The sequence below is a fragment of the Paroedura picta genome, chromosome 5 (assembly GCF_049243985.1).
Source record: "Paroedura picta isolate Pp20150507F chromosome 5, Ppicta_v3.0, whole genome shotgun sequence".
Taxonomy (NCBI): domain Eukaryota; kingdom Metazoa; phylum Chordata; class Lepidosauria; order Squamata; family Gekkonidae; genus Paroedura; species Paroedura picta.
Genome location: NC_135373.1, coordinates 43,035,801 through 43,055,282, shown reverse-complemented (window position 1 = coordinate 43,055,282; position 19,482 = coordinate 43,035,801). Strand labels below are relative to the sequence as shown.

The 19,482-nt window shown below is 42.7% G+C and overlaps 1 protein-coding gene across 5 annotated transcripts in view; it reads right to left on the bottom strand.

Annotated features, from left to right (window-relative positions):
* The window catches only part of LOC143837552 (zinc finger MYM-type protein 4-like), a 52,377-nt gene extending 33,104 nt beyond the window's left edge, over nt 1-19,273 (bottom strand). The window contains exon 1 of one of the 5 annotated variants that reach the window (XM_077337528.1): nt 18,922-19,273. In XM_077337528.1, the coding sequence (XP_077193643.1) occupies nt 18,922-18,963 (42 nt within the window). In that variant the 5' untranslated portion in view covers nt 18,964-19,273. Of the gene's footprint in view, nt 1-513; nt 861-3,197; nt 3,812-18,896 lie in introns of those variants that run through there. The other 4 variants (XM_077337531.1, XM_077337529.1, XM_077337527.1 and 1 more) reach the window with 4 other exon arrangements.
* Nucleotides 19,274-19,482: the final 209 nt, after the last annotated feature.

Genomic DNA, 19,482 nt, shown 5'->3' with positions numbered 1-19,482 from the left:
GGTGCCCATTTGAATTTATTATAAAAAATCAGCAGTCACCACAAATTTACTAAAGTAACTTTTCACACCGAGCTGCCTTTTAGAATTTGCTTTTCTTTGTCATTCTACGAGCCTGTCCTTGTTATTTTTATAACAATAACAATACATCTTATACAATCTACAGAACTTTTACCAACAATGTCCTAATCTTTAAAAACTTTTATGTAGAATGCCTGCAAGTTTATCAGGGGGGTGGACAAATAATTTCTGAGATTTTACTGGCTGTGCCATTAAAATCTGAGATATCTGTCAGTGGGGTGGGTGTGAAGAAACTGCTCCCTACGCCTGGGGCACACAGAAACACCATCTGGAAGGGGATGGGCAGGGAGTGAGCCACCAAAGTCAATCTCACTGCCCCTCCCAGGTTTTGGAAACATTGTTCAGCTGGGGGGGGGGGGAGAACTGCAGCTCTCCTGGGAGCCCCCTCCCAGGATTAAGTTTACAGGCTCATAAAAGCAGCTCACCGATTCCTACCTTCGAAGCATCTAGGGAGGGAGAAGAGTGCACTGGCTAACAAAGAGCCAGCCTGCTGCATATACCTGCTGCAGGAAAAGAAGCACTTCCAACAGGAAGCGAACCCCTAGAGGTCAGGAGAGCCATAGAGAGCTGCTAAGAAGGTAAGTCTGCATGAGTTGTGAACTCAAAAGAGCTTTGCTGGAACTGGAGAGCCCCCTAGCAGCATCAGCCGTTCCAGCCGCCTGAAAGCTCATCCCTGATTTTGACTCAATAAAAAAAAGTTGGGACAAAAAGGTCACGTGTTCCTCAGGATTCATTTCCAATAATATCCTCTAGTATGTTCAAGCACACCAGTTATGCTGAGGAACACAGCCAATGCACATTCAGAACTAAAGCAAGATTCCCCCCAACTTGCAGAAAAAAAGAAATAAAATTTATTCACACCCGCCCACCCACTCCCGTCATTCAAATGAATGAACCCTGCCAAACAATGGCTTGCTTTGGGAATGTGAGTTTACATATAACACTCGAAACGTTTTGAAAAAGTTAGCTCTTTGCCAATGTAAGGTGATAAGGTGAAATTAAAAAAACACACACACTCTATATTTGCATTTGCTGGCAGGGGGCTCCTGGGAATTGTAGTCCATGGACATCTGGAGGGCCGCAGTTTGACTACCCCTGCTCTATATCATAGCTTGCAAATATATACCAAATACATTAGTTCTGTTCACACATGACCATGAACATACATATGATCCAGGCACACATTTTTCTTTAAGTAATTCTCCTTTTACATTTGATGCATGTAAAAAAATAAATGTGTAACTGAAACCACTCAGTTATCTACACAGTGAATACTTTTTCATTTGTAACAGGGATCCATGTTGGCTTACAGACAGATGCACACATATATATGTGTGTGTTCACTAGAAAGTTCGAACAGGGCTATGAACAACCAAGACTGCCGTTGTAAAGTTGCCAGCACTGACAACTGGCAGGAGAGGGTGGGGGTGGGGACAGGGGATTTTAACATAGTTATAGGAAGTTCCTAGAGCATCATGTTGACATCATTTCCAAGTCTGTCGGAAGTTATGTTGCATCACTGGCACAAGGCTTTTCTCCATCCCGCCCCCTCTATTATGCTGAGCAATGGTGGGGACAAAGGGAAGAGAGCAGGAGGCCTGGTAAGCTTTGTTGCCCAGGATTTTTCAGTCCTGTCCCTACACCTTTAATAGCAGCTGGACAGACAGAAATTAAGTGAATGGTGCTTTTGCCATCATTTAATGACCATACTAGGCAACATTTCACCTGTCCAATTTCTGCAAGGTAGGCTGGCGGCACAGGAAAAGATAGGGCTGCTGCAGAATGATCAGCTACCATGCTATTTCTCATGCCCCCATCTCTACTCTGACAAAAGGAGAACATGCAGAATATTTTAGTGTCACACTAAACCAGGCATTGGAAGGGTTTCCTGAATGGGTGGGAATTAATTAATTTTTAATATGTTTTTAAAATTTGCTAAATATTTATTGGGTGATAGGACCATATATGGTCATCTTGACCCCCCCCCCCAATGGCCAATTATGGGCCTGGAAGTCGTGGGAAGGGAAGGGGACCCTGGTGGGCATGTACATAGCTATGCTTCCCAACAATATTCTGCACAATCACACCACTTCTGCGGTTTCTCAAAGCCTGAAGAATGTTTCAGGGGCTTCTCAATGGTAAACAAGTTGGAAAAGGCTGCACTAAACCCCTGCATATAAAAAGAATAAAGAACACACATATATTTAAGGGGGGAAACTAAATAGACCACAGTATTTGCAACAGAAACAAACTAACAACACTCCCTTTATGCCCTGCTTTTTTCCCCAATAGGGATCCAAAGCAGCTACCATCATTCCTTTTATCATTTAAAGAAATTCAACCATGTTGAGAGTAGTGATGGGCTTTGACCAAGATTTTTTTTAAATCAAGTTTAGGTCAGGCTTTACAGAGTCCGCTTAAGAAGCTGTCCCTTTCAAAACATTCCAGAAAAATACTCAATAAATATAGACATATCACATACATTTTTCTGTTCCCATTTCAATAATCTGTTTCTTTATAATCCCTATATTACAGTCAGAATACCATAATCTCTGGGAAACAGGGCAGGCTAGGGGGATTTCCTCTGCCTAACAGACACTGCAGAGTATGTTTTGCTTAGTTATGAGTGTAATGTTTCCTCCAAGGCAGTAGGCAGCAACAAGAACAAAACTAATTCTCTGGATTTGAAGAGTTCCTCTAGAAATGTCCGTGGGATGGACCCTGACTAGGGTTGCCAGTTTGAGGTTGGGAAATACTTGGAGCTTTGGGGGGTGGAGCCTGAGGTGGGCAGGGTTTGGGGAGGGGCAGTACTTCAATGGAGGGTAATGCCATTGAGTCCACCTTCCAAAGTGGTCATTTTCTCCAGGTGAACTGATCTCTGTCACCTGGAGATCAACTGTAATCCTAGGAGATCTCTAGCCACCACCTAGAGATTGGCAATCCTAGCCCCCACCCAGGAGGAACTTCCTACTTTTTTCTAATTGCAGACTCTCTGGGCTGCATCACAAAAGAGCTTTGGGAAGTCCATTCCATTACAAAAGCAGTTGGCTGCAGGGCATTGAAAGTGATTGTTCAAAACCCCCAAGTCCAAAGTCCCCTTGGCCATGTGGTCTACTTGCATGGTTGTTTGGATCGCGACCATCCATTCGATACACCTTTATAAGCTCCTCAGCCTTTCTAGTCTGCATGTCACAGAAAACGGGGGGAAACATTTCAGAGATTCACTCCAGGGAGAAGCCTCTCATGACCCTCCCTAAGAAACGCATCTACTGGACCGATCATCCATGGAATTTGTTTAACGGCAGATTCATTCTGTTGGATCTTTTGGTAGTGATGTCATAATGTCCATTCAAAGGTGCCTCAGTTGTACTAGATACATTCTATCATCTTCTTAATTTGCACATTTTTATAAAACTCTTAAGAGCCATTAACCTTTAGCTCTTCTAAAGGCTGGTTCACGCAAGCTTGTATATAATGTGGCCATCAAGCAATGACTTGCACGTATGAATGGAGCATCACTGACATAATGCCACAGATGGAATATTTACATCCCCTCAAGCACAATGGTTTTCAGTAGAATCCAGAGAACACATTCAGCTCCTGTAAGTTACATGACTGTATAGAAGAGACAATGCAGATGCAAACTAAGCTTATTGCATTTAGAATTTCATAAGAGAGAAAATGGCCCAGGGTCTCCTGATATTATTTTCAATGTATTCTGCACATAATAACACAGGCATGGTTTGGCGCTGCCTGCATGAACCATGAGTTTTTATACTACCCCTCTCCTTACCTATTCAATTACTGACTTCCTTTAGTATAAAGCAGTGGTTCTCAACCTGGGGGTCAGGACCCCTTTGAGGGTCGAAGGACCTTTTCACAGGGGTCGCGGCAGGGCAAGCAGCTTGGCCAGGGGGGGGGATCTACAACAGCCTTGCGGGGTAGATCGAAATAGAGCGTTTGTATGTCTGTGAAAGAAAACTTGCATAATTTTATGGTTGGGGGCCCATAAAATTCACACATAAAATTATAGTTGGGGGTCCATAAAATCCACAATTTGAGGAACTGTATTAAAGGGTTGCGGCATTAGGAAGGTTGAGAACCAGTGGTATAAACCCTTAGTTTATCATGATCTCCAAGTGACTAAACTGTGGGGTTTGCATTCAACCTCCAGACCAGGATTCCCAATCATGATTTTAAGAAATCATGATTTGCAATCCCAAATTGGAGCGAGAACGCAAATCACAGGTTTGCAGTTCAGATGGAACACTGCACTACAGCTTGTGCCAATGCAGAAGTCACAAATGGGTTCTGGCCCTGCAAAGGGAAGGGACTAGGGTCAGGCATAAGGCTTACTCATATACACCTGAACTGTGCAGTAGTTTTAAGACTGTAAGCCTATTACTTCAGGAGAAACATGTGCTGGTAAACCACTCCTTCATAAAACAAAATGGCTGATTTAAAAATATCACTTCTAGCATGTATTGAGACTTCATTTTGACTCCATGCCATCATCTATTCACTAGTGAACAAGTCTGCTGCATTACTTTGTGACTGAGCATGTGATGGAAAAACAAAGAGGCCTTGGGAGGCATACTTCCAACACCTCCATAAGGCAGGGATTTTTCCAGCCCTGAAAAAGTGAGTAAACAGGCATATAACATTTGGATGCCTTGTGGAAGAGAACGCATGCTATACCGCACTCTTTATATAGAACAGAAAAGCAGCCAAACATAATGTAAATATCCGTGGCTAACAACACCATGGCATGAAAAATGTCAATATGCACCCATCGTGCTTCTAACATAACAATAACCATGATCTGTCAATAGAAGAAGCCTCCCTCCCTCCACATGGCAATCTAATTAAAACCTGCTTTTATGGCAAAGCACCATTTGCAGGCCACTGAATATGCTTCAAGCAGGGTAAGAGTTACAGCAGCTGCTGCTTTCAGCATGCAGATGAAGTCCCAAGTTCCTGTCCTCCCAATTCTTCTACTACTTCTCCTCGCTGCTGCCAAATCCCAGATACAGGATTTATTAATGCCTAGAGTATATCAGTTTTGTTGGGGGCAGGGGGCACTGTGTGTAAATGTGTGTATGTTTTGTTTAATTGTAGTTTTTGTTTTTCCACATAGGTATTTTTTAAAATTTGTTCTGATTTTTCACTGCCTTGGAGACTAAGTAGGGTGGAAAGGTGGCCTTAAAGTCTTTTAAATAAATAAAGATACAAAGTTGGTGCAAACCCTGATTTGCACTATAAATATTTAGACTTTGCACAGAGAAAAGCTGAATTCAGCATCATGAATTCAAATTATCCAAATAAAGGAAACGTGAGGGCAAATTTGCAATGTTTTACCATACTCCGGTTACTCTTCAGATTGCATAAATCTTTTATATTCTGGATTTTGCTGTCATGAGAAACAGAATAGAGCTAAGCGAAGTGGCAGTCACTGAGCGATTCCACAGCAGCAGCGCCATTCCAGGCTGCCGCCGGTACATTGCTGCGGAGCTGCATGCTCCATGGCATACTGTGCCCCACAGGAGACACATTTCACTGCTGGGAAGCCAGTGTCCCCCTGAAAGGAGTCCCCCTGGAAAATACAGTGGTGGCAGGTAGGTTCTGCTGCATGGGGTTGTGGGGGTGGTGGGGGTAGTTGTAGTTTGCTGGGCAGTGGAACTGCATTCTATGTAATCCCACCTTCCTGAAAATTAAACAAACAATGCCATGGTCTGCCCTGCATTGCCAGGATACGCCACGAAGCCATCTAGGGCACTGTTTGTCTTCTGCAGGCTGCCGTAGGGCAGGGAGGAGCCAGGCTTTCTTATCCTAATGGGCTTGGCTCCTACAGCACCAAAAGGGAACAGGAAGCATGAGGCCTCTGGGACTTGATCCACACTAGGCCTGGCAGGGCGGCAGCCTATCATCATTATACGAACACAGGGATTAGCCCCAGGTCAAGAAGAAGAAGAAGAGTTGGTTCTTGTATGCCGCTTTCCCCTACCCGAAGGAGGCTCAAAGCGGCTTACAGTCACCTTCCCATTCCTCTCCCCACAACAGACACCCTGTGGGGTGGGTGAGGCTGAGAGAGCGCTGATATCACTGCCCGGTCAGAACAGTTTTATCAGTGCTGTGGCGAGCCCAAGGTCACCCAGCTGGTTGCATGTGAGGGAGCACAGAATCGAACCCGGCATGCCAGATTAGAAGTCCGCACTCCTAACCACTACACCAAACTGGCTCTCAAAACAGACACCGCCCGGGACCTTACAGTCCACGCAGAATCAGCCACTGTGACCCTATGTGAGCAACTTACACATTCATCGGTCCATGTATCCATACATGCAGCTCAATCCTCCATCTCTGCTCTGTTGCAGCACAATGTAATCCAACCTAGCCACTGGTACACTTTGGATTAACTGAGAACCTACTGCTTGGTTAGATTTGAGTCCCATTGCATCAAGATTTAAAGCTCTCAGGGAGGGTGGTATATAAATCAAATAAATAAATAAATAAATAAATCTGATGAAGGGATCTTTGGTTCTTGAAAGCTTATAACCTTGCTGGTCTCTCCTAGAATTGCTATTCTACCACAGAACAACAAATTAACCCTCTGAAACCACCTACTGTTCTGGTAGTTTATCTTCCATTAGAGTCCTCACCTTTGCAAGGGATCCTTATAAGGTGACCATCTGCAGTCAGGTACAGGCAGATAAATAGCCCAAACATTTGTCATGTTTTCAAACGTTTTCAGGGTCCAACTATGGATTTTAAGGGACTAAAGTTACGATTTTGACCATATGGGACTCGCAACATCAACCCTCTTGGTCATTCAGTTTTTGGCAGGAAATCCTAATTAAACCAGACTCTCCCCTTCAAATGATCTGACATCTGCCATATTCACTCAAATTATGCTTAGAAGATTCACAAATCATCTGTGGTTCTCCAATTAAATTAATTTACATTTTCAATGTGACCCTCGATGCTGAACAAATTACTTGCCTTTGCAACAGCATCTCCCAAATAAGGAACTACACACATACAAGTGGATTCCCTTGATGAAAGCAATTTTGTGCAAATAAAACAGCTTAGAAAATGAGAGTTAATTTCACCTAGGTGTGTCTCTAACACCAGGGTTAGCACCTCAAGAATCGTCATTCAAATTATTCATTCCTCTAACTGTCTTTCCAATCTCTGTAATCTCATCCATTCTCACAAGACATGTAATTAACGCAATGATTTTAGAGAACGGGGCAGAAGCTTACCAAGACAGGCTTAAAAAAACATTTCAGATTCCTGAATATCAAAAATTAAGTAAATAGAAAAGGATGTTTTTTTTAAGGCGGTAGATAGTAACAGAAAACAATGTCACGCCCTGGCATATTTATGGATACTTTTGTTATTTCATGTATTTCTTTTTCAGGACTTCAAGGCAATGTATATTTCTCAATGAAAACAATAAGTAAAACAGCCACAGTAACCAGAACTCTGACAATACAATCGTACACAAAGTTACTTCTGTCTAAACTAACCAAAATCAATGGCATTCCACTGTAAAAGGCATAAAAAGCCCACCAGAATATTTTTAAAAACTATTTATTACATTTTTATCCCATCCTTTCCCACAGCAGCTCAAGGTGGCATGTAGTCATCCCTAAATTTTTCCCTTGGAACAAACTTGTGAGATAGGGTAGGCCAATAGTGCACTGATTTGCCCAATCAACTTCATGGCAAAGTGAGGGGCTTTAACCCATGTTTCTCCAATCCTTTTCCAATCCACTGGTCATTTACTCTGCAATGACTCTGAATAATTGTCCTGCATATCCCATGGAATGTCAACAACAGAGGTCCACAGCGTGCTGCCCAGTGTGCCATGGTACCCACTGATACCTTTTCTGACACCCACCAAATGTTTCCAGGAAGCGGGCAGGACCAGGTAGGGCTTTTGCACACCAAGGTTTCTGATGGATTACTAAAGACTGGATTGACTGTGCAGATTTTTAAAAATGTTGCTTTGGCAGCAGCTGCCCCCACAGGCCAGGAATCTGCACTGTGTCGCTGAACTTAAACAGTGGAAATCGTTTTGTGGCTAGCTCCACCTCCTGCAAGAGCCATTTTGTTGCTGCACCCACTCTGCCGTGTCAGAACTCCAAATGTGTCCACAGACTCAAAATGTTTGGGGACCCCTGCTCTACAAGAAAGCCCTTTTCGTAGATGGCTCCACAGAATGGAATTCAAACTGCAGAAGGCCATCTTGATGACATATTTTAACAATCAAAGAACAATACCATATAACAAAACTTTCATTTCTGCCAGTGTGGTACCCCTTTCTGGTGGCATCATTCTATCCAAACAGTTAAGCTTTAGAAGTGGGCCAGATATGTGAACTGCTCTTTTGGGGCTTAAACATCAAAAAGAGCAAACATGGAAGTAATTGTCCTGTATACCCCTAATGGAATACAAATCCTTGACGCACCATGAGAGTTGTATCTAAGTCAGCATAACCTTGAGCTGTGATCCTCTGCATGCTTATGAGGGAGTCAACCCCATGGAACACAGGAGGACATCTGAGGAAACGCATCTATGATTGGGCACGATTACTAAAGAAGGGAGAGGAAAGAACTGTTGTAAGAAATGTACTTGTTTTTGAGAAAGCCCTTTCTCAAAAAAAAGGGCAATTTGGCTAGTTTCAAACCATTTGCAAAGCCAATGCGGGCCAGAGTAGACAATTCTAACTTGATAGTTGAGAGGTCTGATTCAGCAGGTGTTCAGTTTAGTGACAAAGAGACCAGGTAGATTCTTGAATGCATTGTTTGCAAAGAACCTTGTGACACCTTAAAGGCTAGCTGTGCAACCCCAGAGTTATTCAAGTCTAAATGCACTGACTAGTATTAGTATGGCAAAGGGAAGAAGGAAGAAGAGTTGGTTCTTATATGCCGCTTTTCTCTACCAGAAAGAGTCTCAAAGTGACTTACAATCGCCTTCCCTTTCCTCTCCCCACAACAGGCACTCTGTGAAGAGGGTGAGGCTGGGAGAGTCCTGATATTACTGCTTAGTCAGAACAGCTTTATCAGTGCTATGGCGAGCCCAAGGTCACCCAGCTGGTTACATGTGGAGGAGCAGGGAATCAAACCCAGCTTGCCAGATTAGAAGTCGGCACTCCTAACCACTACATCACATGGGCTCACACAGAACTGACGCCCACAGAGCTCATTAAGGCAAAGGGAGAGGGTAGCAATGCCTGAGCAGGAGAAAGGGCTTAATCTAGCAGATTCCAACAGAAGCTGGTGGCCAACGCAGTCTTATTCAGGAGGGCAACAGGATTGAAGCCTATTCCACTGTCCAGTGTATTATTCTCTTTTATTATTATTTTATTTATTTTGTTTATTGTTTATAGTCTTTTTGTTTTATAATGAAGCCTCAAGGCAGATTATAAAATGGTGCCCGGATAGCCAATGAACAATGCAACAGGCCTCGGATTATATAATCAGGGAACAATGCAAACAACAAACTGCCTAAGGCAAAGTATACTATAAACTAGCCTTTCTACAACAAGAACCTTAATTCTATAGTGTTTAAAGATTGAAAAGGTGGGTTTGTTAAAGCCTATAGTATCTTAAACATGCTCCATGCTGGAAATCTGTGTTTAACAGGCAGTGTCAACCGCACAGCTCCCGTTAGGTATTGCCTTATATATTCATTAGCTGTCTTATTTGCCTTTCCTCTAGTGCCAAGATCTGCCCCAATGACGGCTACTTTTTAACATATTAGACCTAAGACCTTGTTTCCGTCCTTCGTGTAGAAAGGCAATGACCTCTTGATGTGTCACCTTTAAAGGATCCGCTCAGTGCCCCACTGTCCATCTCTTGAAGTATAATTGCAGGTGTGTCTGTCTTCTCGCTTGAAACGGTCTTTCTACTGCTTCTTTTGACAATACAGAATGCTCAGAGTCTGCACCTCATCCTCCATACTGGCAGTTTTATCCACTGTGGGTCTGGATGTAGAATGAGTCCCTGAGTCAGTAAGTTCTTCCTGACTGGAATTCTCTATGGATAGGACACTGACATCTGAATCAATTCAAATAATCAGGGACATCTTGGCCAGAATGATGTCAATGGAATTGTTTCCACCTTCTCCTTCCTTATTCCACACAATATCATGCTGATTAATGGTGCTGGAGAAAATGCGTATAACAGTCCTGAGGACAACTCATGGTACAGAGTGTATATTCTTTCCTCAGCGGCATCCTTGAATCATGACACAAACCTTGGAACCTTCCAGTTGTTCAATGTTGCAAAGAGGTCCATGACTGGGGGTCACAAATCTTTTTGTAATGTCCTGAAAAACCATCATTCAGTGTTCATTCCACCTGGTGCAGATCTTTCTGCGTCAGCCAGTTCACTCTTGTGTTCAAAGATCCCTAGATGTGCTGAGCCTTTAGACTCAACAGGTGATTTTTCTGCCCACTTGAAAATCTGCACTGATTCCTGATGAAAGGGCATCGTCTTGGTGCCCCCCTTGGCATTTGTGGTGATGTTGTCAGACATACTTTTGGTGAATCAGGTTCCAAATGGTGAGCAGGGATAGCTTTACTGCCCTTAGCTCAATCCAATTTATGCTGTTTTTCTTTTCCTTTAATAATCCAGGCTTCCCACTTGGACCAAAGGCCCAAACATCTACGGCTTCTTTAGAATTTGAAGAGACAACTAAAACTCTAATGGCCAAAGATTTTTTGAGCAAGATTCATGTGATCTTTTGAGCATGGTTTCATTTTTTCTATTCACCGAATCCTTTAAAATAATGTCCATCCTTCAACAGCAATGCTCTGGAATGTAGTGCTATCACCAGTGCATCAATGAATGGTACTTTTAAATCCTTCATTGTCTCATCTCGCAGACCATGACATTTTCCAGCAATGATATTTAGAGAGGTTTCATTGGCCTGAATGGACCACTGGCTTCACATCAACAAAGAACTCCAGAAACAGGCAAACAGTCAGGTATCTAGATGGTTTTTTGAACCTCCTGGCATCTAGATTTGTCTATGGACTGACTCCATTAAAAAATTAAGACTGGTAATTATTTTCTTGCAGTCTCTGAAAGTGTTCTGGATGAAAAAGTCTGGAAGAAGTATTCTTAGTATCAGATTCCTCGCCCAACCATTCCCTATTTAGCCAAAGAAATGTCAGGAGATGTAATGAGACTCTTCTCTCTCTGAATGAGGATCTGAGAACTTATTTATTTTCTGTTGAACCCTCTTTGATAGCTTTTTAGAAAGGCCTGAAGAGATACTCCCCTTTTTAGTCTGAGACTTTTAAAGGGTTTTTTCCTTAATATTTTATTGGTGCAGTGTTGTCTTACTAAGCCTCTCTCTGAAGAAGAAGAAGACAAGCCAGGTATTGGAGGAGAAGAGCTCCTTCTAAACCACTGTCTAGGCCTTCCCCGGCCTCTGGAGCCTTCAGATCTACTATCCATATGATTCTCTGTTGATTCTATTACCTCTCTGACCTCTGATTGATGGATGGGGCCTTGGGAACCTGCAGCCTGTGTGAGTGGGGCTATCCAAGTTGGCCTCCACACCTGGATACACTCCGCTGATGGCTGCCCCCAGAAAACATTAAAGTATGGCATGCCTGCTGTGTCCGTGTACTGTGCCTGCTCAGGATAACTGTGTTGGAGTGGAAATCCCAGCTACTTCCTCCTCTCCTTGAAGTTTGCTCTGGGTCCCCCACCTCACCATCACTCCTTCTGATTCTCTTCCCCCTCCCTCCATTTGCCATCCCTCTCCAACCTCCGTTTGCTTAAAATCAGCTCCACCAATGATCTCTTCTAGGTTTCTACAGTCACCCAAAATTCTGCTTGAACATCCTCTTATGACATTCCCTGCATCATCCAATCTTACAGCTTAAAAATAAATGTGGACAAAATCAAAGTCATAACCACAGATAGAACACCAACAAATGTATATCTCAACGGAACCCAAATTGAGCAATCCAAAGAATTTAAATACTTAGGCTCATTGGTGCAAGAGAAGAAAGTGCCATCTCCCACTGAAGCTCACAATAGGATTGGCCAAGCAACATCAGCATTTGCCACACTCAAATGGTGCCTCTGGAAGAAGGCAAACATCTCTCTCAAGACATCTCTTCCGGATACTAATCCTGCCAATTCTCCTGTATGAATCAGAAACATGGACTTTACTAAAACCTGACATAAACAAATTCAAGACCTTCCAAATGTGATGCCTGCAGCAGATTCTGGGTGTCTCTCTATGCGATCATAATCAAAATGAGACAATTCGGACAAAATGTGACAACCATCCGCCAATTAAAGAACAAATCCAAAACACAGACTGCAATGGTTTGGCCATGTCTGCAGAATGCCAGCAGACTGCCTCATAAACTCCTGTGGCGAGAATGACCAACTGAATGGAAGATCCAACGACTGGCGCCAAAGAAAACATGGCTTAAACAGACTGAGGAAGACCTTAGAAACCAACAATTGAGTATCTTTATGGCCAAAACTACTGCCAATTGCTAAGAGTGGAAACATATTATAAACAAGGCAAGAAATCCAGTGGCACCTACTGCAGCGTATTGGCTAAGAGGACAACCTGCTCCACCAATTGCCAGCTAAAGGATAAAAAGAAAAGACTGCTTGAATTTTGACTTCTTCTCTGCTCTTTGCTATGTAAACTTGGTGAGGGTTGCCCCCAAATTATAAGGAACTAAAGATCAGATTTTGCTGCAAACTCGGGAGGGGAAGAGAAGTTACTCAGGGGTTTGAAGAACTCTAATTCATATATACAGTTGGCACCATTGTTTGGATTTTTCTATCCACAAAAACCTGTTGGCTACTTAAAGGGATATTATGAGCTCCATCCTCATCTGAGCAATGTAATCTGCAGTTAAGTAGCAGGCAGTAGCAGAAAGATGGCACCTAAACTGCTCTTGCTTCAATGTTGTATTTTTCAATGGATGTTACAAAACTGTACTGAAAGGATTGCTTAAATTTCCCTGGCAGTATGAAAATAAATTTTGTTACCTTAAAGTTCCATTTAGAGTGGGAAAGCGAATGCATCCAATTCAAACCACTTTCAACCTAGTGCCCGGATCCTAAACACATTCATTAAAGCATAGCTACCACATGCAATTTACATTTAGTTAAGATGCTTTGTATTATAACTCAGATCGAAATTGTACATAGAAGCATGTGAACTTTCTAAAACTAACAACAATTTCCACCTGAAGAAGTAATCGGAGTTTGGCATGAAAAATTCAGCTGCTCCATTATCACAATAGCCAATCAAGTAACACTTCATCTATAGTTTTCCTTGGGAATGTTCAGTGGCTACCAGAGCTTAACTGGAGGCAACAGATCAAATTGTATCTAGAAAAAATGTATTTATTATGAGTGACATTCAAGTTAAAACAAGAAGACTGTTAGTGATATGAATTAGCTAAGAATGTATTTTCACTTTCCATTGTTCATATGAGTACAAAATCTTTTGAGATGGACTCTCAAAGCATGAATATTCTTACAGCAGAAGTTGGTCTACTAAAGGTTGCAGCCATCTACACCTGGACTCAGTGGGATGTACTTTCAGGTTAACAAACAAATGATTGGACAGTGAAGATGTTATACCAATCTCCAAAAGCATACTTTAAAAACCAACACAAGATGCTCTCACATATGGCCAGAAAGCCAACATGTTGTAGTGGTCAGAGTGTCAGACGTGAATCTGGGAGACCCAGGTTCAAATTCCCACTCTGCCGTAAATATTCATGGGTGACCTTGGGTTAGTCACACACACTCAGTCCAATCTAACTCATAGGTTATTGTGAGGATATCTGGATACCCATCAGGGAAAAAGATGGGATAAAGGAAGTTAAATAAATAGCCAACCATGATAGTGCATGCAAGTAGAAAAGGAGCCTTTCAGCAGGTCAACCAATTCATGCTATAACATCACAAAATGTAGGCAGGAGGTGCAAACTAATTCCACCTTACAACATCAATAAGAAAATTTCAAGCAGTTTGCTTAGGCTTGGAATAGGCAAAAGAAGCACAGGGATAGATCTTCAATTGCAGCTTTCAGGAAGCCAATGATTCTGGACTATGAGGAATCATCAATATGAATTATTCCACTATCATGAAATGACCTTGCTGGAATCTAGTGCAGAATCACTTGAAGGACTTATTTCTCATCTAAATCAGTTGATTGAAGCTGATCTGCTGGTGCTACAACAAAAAATGTCTGACCAATCCACTATGACAAGGATCTGCATGTTAAGATATTTTCTTTCTGTTACATACTTGAGCAGGAACTAAGTGTCATCCAAATGGACTTCTTTAGCACCTAAGAACCATCACTGAAAAAAGTCAAATTTTTATGCAAGCAGTGGTTAGTAAGTCACAATTGAGAAAGCACTTAAATATTTACTCAAAACATTCCAATGTTACTTGTCCACATACAGTTTCCAAGATGGCTGAAATAAAAAGTTAAACTACAGTTCAGTGATTAAATATAAACAAGTTAAAACAAAAATGCATCAAAATTCACATGCAACGCAACAAGAAAACTGAATCGCATAAATATATTGGGGAAAACAAATCCCAAGCCATCTCCCACAACCGATAATTTGGCCATACCAGGCACTTAAAAACTAACAAATGAACAAAACTAGACCAGCCACCAAGCAACTATTTTCAAAGATGGTATTCTATAACTTGGGCACCAGCACCAACCTTAGTCATCTAGAGCAGGGGTAGTCAACCTGTGGCCCTCCAGGTGTCCATGGACTACAATTCCCATGAGCCCCTGCCAGCATTTGCTCAGAGGGGCTCATGGGAATTGTAGTCCATGGACATCTGGAAGACCGCAGGTTGACTACCCCTGATCTAGAGCACACTTTGTCTACTAACAATCTCTCTAAAAACAGACAGACCCATGGAAGAAGCTGATTCTTCAGAAAACTTATAAAGCATTAAATAGCCTTGGACCAGGGTAACACCAGCACCTTCAACCACACCCAGAAACACATTTTGGATGCTAGCAAAGATGTTTAAGCACCAGAGAAATACAGTCAAAATGATGAAGCTGCAGCAAATAACTTGGCTTATATATTCCAAACACTCTTCAAAGGCTGTCAGAGATAATCCAGCCTGGACATGGCCTGGCATAACCATGGTAAGATCATCTTTTCATCAAAAGGGAACTCAGCTGGCATACCAATACTTAACAACCAACATCATTTTTTTTTGAAAAGCCAAGTGATGGGAATGTCTCCTCTCCCTCATCCTGCTCTCATTCTGTTTAATGCTGACTCCTGCAAGCACACTATCCTTTCACCAGACGGAACAAAACATAACTCAGAGACTCTCAAATAGGCCTGTTAAACTACTGTGAATGCAGACTGTCAGAGTGTGGTAAGCCTTCCCAAAAGAGCCCTTGAGTTATGGTGCATAGCTGCTCGGTAGCCCAATGCTCTGATCACTTTTTTAGAAAATAAAATAGTTGTTATCAAATCTTGATGTGTAGCCATGTTCGTCTATCTGTAGCAGTAGAAAACAGCAAGAGTCCAGAATAACCTTAAACATTAACAAAATTTGTGGAAGGTTACTGGCAAGCACAACTCTGACAGAGCTACCTCACAAGATGCTTCTGGTGAAGAGAAGAACTAAAGGCGATTGTAAATCGCTCTGGGACAAAGTGTCACTTTTCTCTGCCTTGAAGAGAAAAGTGGGGTAGAAAAATCCATTTTTCTTTTTCCGTATGTAGATAAGAATCTCGTCCTAGCATTCCTTCTCCATGCATTCTCTACAATACTCCCTCTTTCACAGGATCCAAACATAGTATGTCTCCCCAAAACTTAACTCACTATTCACAATTTAATAATCTACCTAATGATCCACAAAAATTATTCATAGTGATATGAAAGGTGTGGTTTTTTTAACTGAGAGAATTGGGGAGGAGGACCTTTCTTCCTGTACATTTTTTGTTTTTGTTTTTTCTGCAGCAAAATTAGAAATTTGGAGGAGCACTAAAAAAGCCTTCTATGAAACATTTTCTATTTTGCAATGTGTGAGATGGTATTCAAGGGAACAGTGTAATGTGTGTTGGTTTTTAATGCAAGATAATCCACACGATTAAGGAATGATAACTCCAATGTACTCAACCCCAATATACTTTGTATCTAAGGGACCACCTATCTGAATGTGTCCCTTGGAGAGCCCTTCAATTGGCAAGTGTAAACTGGTTGGTAGTCTCCGGTGCCGGAGAAGTATGCTTGGCCTCAACAAGAGCCAGGGCCTTTTCAGTCCTGGCTCCCACTTGGTGGAATGAGCGCCCTGTGGACATCAGGGCCCTGGCACACGTCGTAGAGTTCTGGGCCATGCTTATGGTTGAGGCCAGCATAATGAATTGGCAAAACAACTGATATAGACCTTCCTCATCCTTCCTCTCTCCACCTCCCTTCTAATCTATTTTATATTGATTTATATATTATATATTTAGAACATTTTAAGGATGCTTCTAATGATAATGTATGTATCTTGGTTTTATGTGAATTGTCTCATCAGTTCTGTGTTGTTCACCGCCCCAAGATGATCAAGCATGAGGGGGAAGTATAGAAGTGTCGTATCATATATCATACTATATCAATAAAATTAAACATTCAAATCCACAATTTATTTCTGCATATACAAAGTACAGCCATCTTTTTTTAAAAAGTAGCTGACAAGAACTTTTTGTGCTACTGAACTGTCACTTTCCATCATCAAGTGACCCTAAAAACGAAGGCTACTTCCACATTGTAAGGATTCTTCACTTTGCTTTCAACACTGCAAATGCAGAGGCAAGTGTGATGACAAGGAGCTTTCTGCACATTTTTCTTGGTCTTCTTTTCTGATTTTCCCTTTGTACACATACTCTGTAGCAATTCTGGTATGGCTACTGGAGATATGGTCATAATAGCTCTGGTGGCAATACAGTACCCTCCCCTTTTTCTTTATGGATGAACTACAGCATAGTATTGGCATACGAATAATACCCCTCCATCAGAAGGCCCTCCCCCACACTCTCATTTCCTATAACTGGTATGTGAAGAAATCACTGTGTGATGGAGTGATTTCCTGCCCTGCTCCAGCTTTCTTGCAACTTCCCCTACCTGCTCCTTTCCAGAGTAAGCCAGGCAGGCAGCATGTCTACACCTTTCCCTTTATATTCTGCAACAAAAAGGGATTGAACTGTCATTTGTCTTTTAAATGTGAACTTGGAATTCAGAGAAACAAAAACATGAAATGAAAATAGATAAGGGGCAATATGTCATTATAACAATATTGCACCATAGTGCAAAAAGCACTTAACAATTTAGAAAAAAAAAAGCCAGCAAAAAGTCCTTTGCTACCACAGCAGGAGAAAACAGTAATAAAATGGTGGCCACAAGGGGCTAGCAACTGCACAATGGTGCTGATGCAACTGGAATATTCAAAAGACAGGAAAATGTCCCAAATGGCTCAATAACACCTTTGGACAGCAATCTTTCAAAACAGACTGGAGTTAACGAGGTTTGGGGAAAACATATTGAGGTTGGGGAAAAACCTGAAAGATAACAATTATAGCATGGCATCTTGTGGAAGGCCCTTTCCCCAAGGATGAAAATCAAAGCTAAAAATATGATGGCTTAGATAGCACAAGGTGCAGCAGATTGGAACTCCTTCTCTACCTATAGAAAACTAAGACACGTTGACATTTAATAAGTATACCAAATAATATAATTTGATATTGTAAGCTAGAAATAATACAGTTTATGTTATTAAAGCAGTAAAATAAGATTAGGTTTGATAAGAAAACATTGCAATGTAGTTTTCCCCAGTAGTTTAATTTTTAAAGCATCCCATTTTTACATGACTTCAAAATTTCCAGAAATTCTATACCTCCAATTCATTGACATGCTCTTCTCTCTGACCTACTGACCTTTCATATACACTTTTTTTAATCCAATGCACACCTGAACTATTCCAAGAGGCGGTCATCCTTCAACTACGCTTAATTTTTCTTTTCTTCAATAACCAACTCCATCATATTCTGCCTATAGAGTTCAACGTTTTTTTCTACACAACAATCCACAGTACCTCCAGAAATCCCAGAAATAATTGCCAAAAGCCACCCGCAATCCAATGCTTCCAAATTATGATTTCATTCTCAACTTTCATCACGTTTCACACAGATACTAGTAACATCAGAAGACCAATGACCTCCCCACCACCAATAACCAGTTTATCTGACACATTCCCAGTCAAGATACTTATCAATGTACACTTATTTTCTAACCCCATTTCACTCCCCCAAATACCCATGTGCCACTAAGTCTTCACTCTTTCTCTTTCCGATCCCCAAGTTTATTCAACCTCCCCCCACCCGCTCACTAGAGGCCAACTCAGAAACCAACCAGTTACTTTTCAACGCCTTTTTAGCCTCTTCAAATTCCCCTTCCCACCTTCTAACCTCCGATTGCTCATATGCCCCCCACCAGAAACCAACCTAAAACCATTAGTTACCCTTATTAGTTAGTCCCCCCCCGAATATTCTTAATCAACACACTTCTTCCTGCCCAAACCACTGACCCCTTCTAAGTGCCCCCCACCACCACTGGCCAACCCATAAAACTAGCCCCAGTTGCTTTCCCAGCACTTCTCACCCCAAATATCCCACTACCCATATTCTAACCACATATCCCTAACCCCCCCCCCAACCACTGCCCCCCTACCTCTGAACCCACACCCTCCGAACCCCAGTCTCCTTCCTTTAGCCCCGCCCACCTGGCGCTTGGTCCCGCCCACTCACTCTGGCGCGTGCTCCTGGCCCCTCCTCCTTGGCCGCCGCCATACTAGGGGGGCCCCCGCTGCCTCAAGGAGGTTGGGAGACAGGCCGGCCTCTGTTTCTCTCGCCCCCCAGTTGAGAAGGGGGAGCCGGCGGCCACTGTCCCCCCCCCCTTCAAGGGACGCCCCGGGGGGGTCCAGCAGCCGTGGGGGGCGGATTCGGCCGGGGGATGGGAGGCGCCTCGCTTAGGGGGCGGCGCGAGAGCCCACCTCAAAAATGATGAGGTTCGGGGGGGGGGAAGAGGGCGTCCGATCAAGACCTTCCAGGCCGCGCGAGCCTCTTAAAGCTGCAAAGACCAGCCCAAGCTGCGAGGGGCGGGGAGAATGATAACACGCATGCGCTAAGCGCACGCGCACGGACCCCTGCCTAACGCCCAGCCTTCTCTCTCTCGCCCCCCCCTCGAGTCCCCTCCTTATCGCGCAGGCGTGTTAGAAGTCTAACCTAGCTGGGAAGACTCAGGACGGTTCCCAGAATGGCTTGTTCTTAAAGGGAAACATACCTGTATGAGTGGGGTTGGGGAATGAA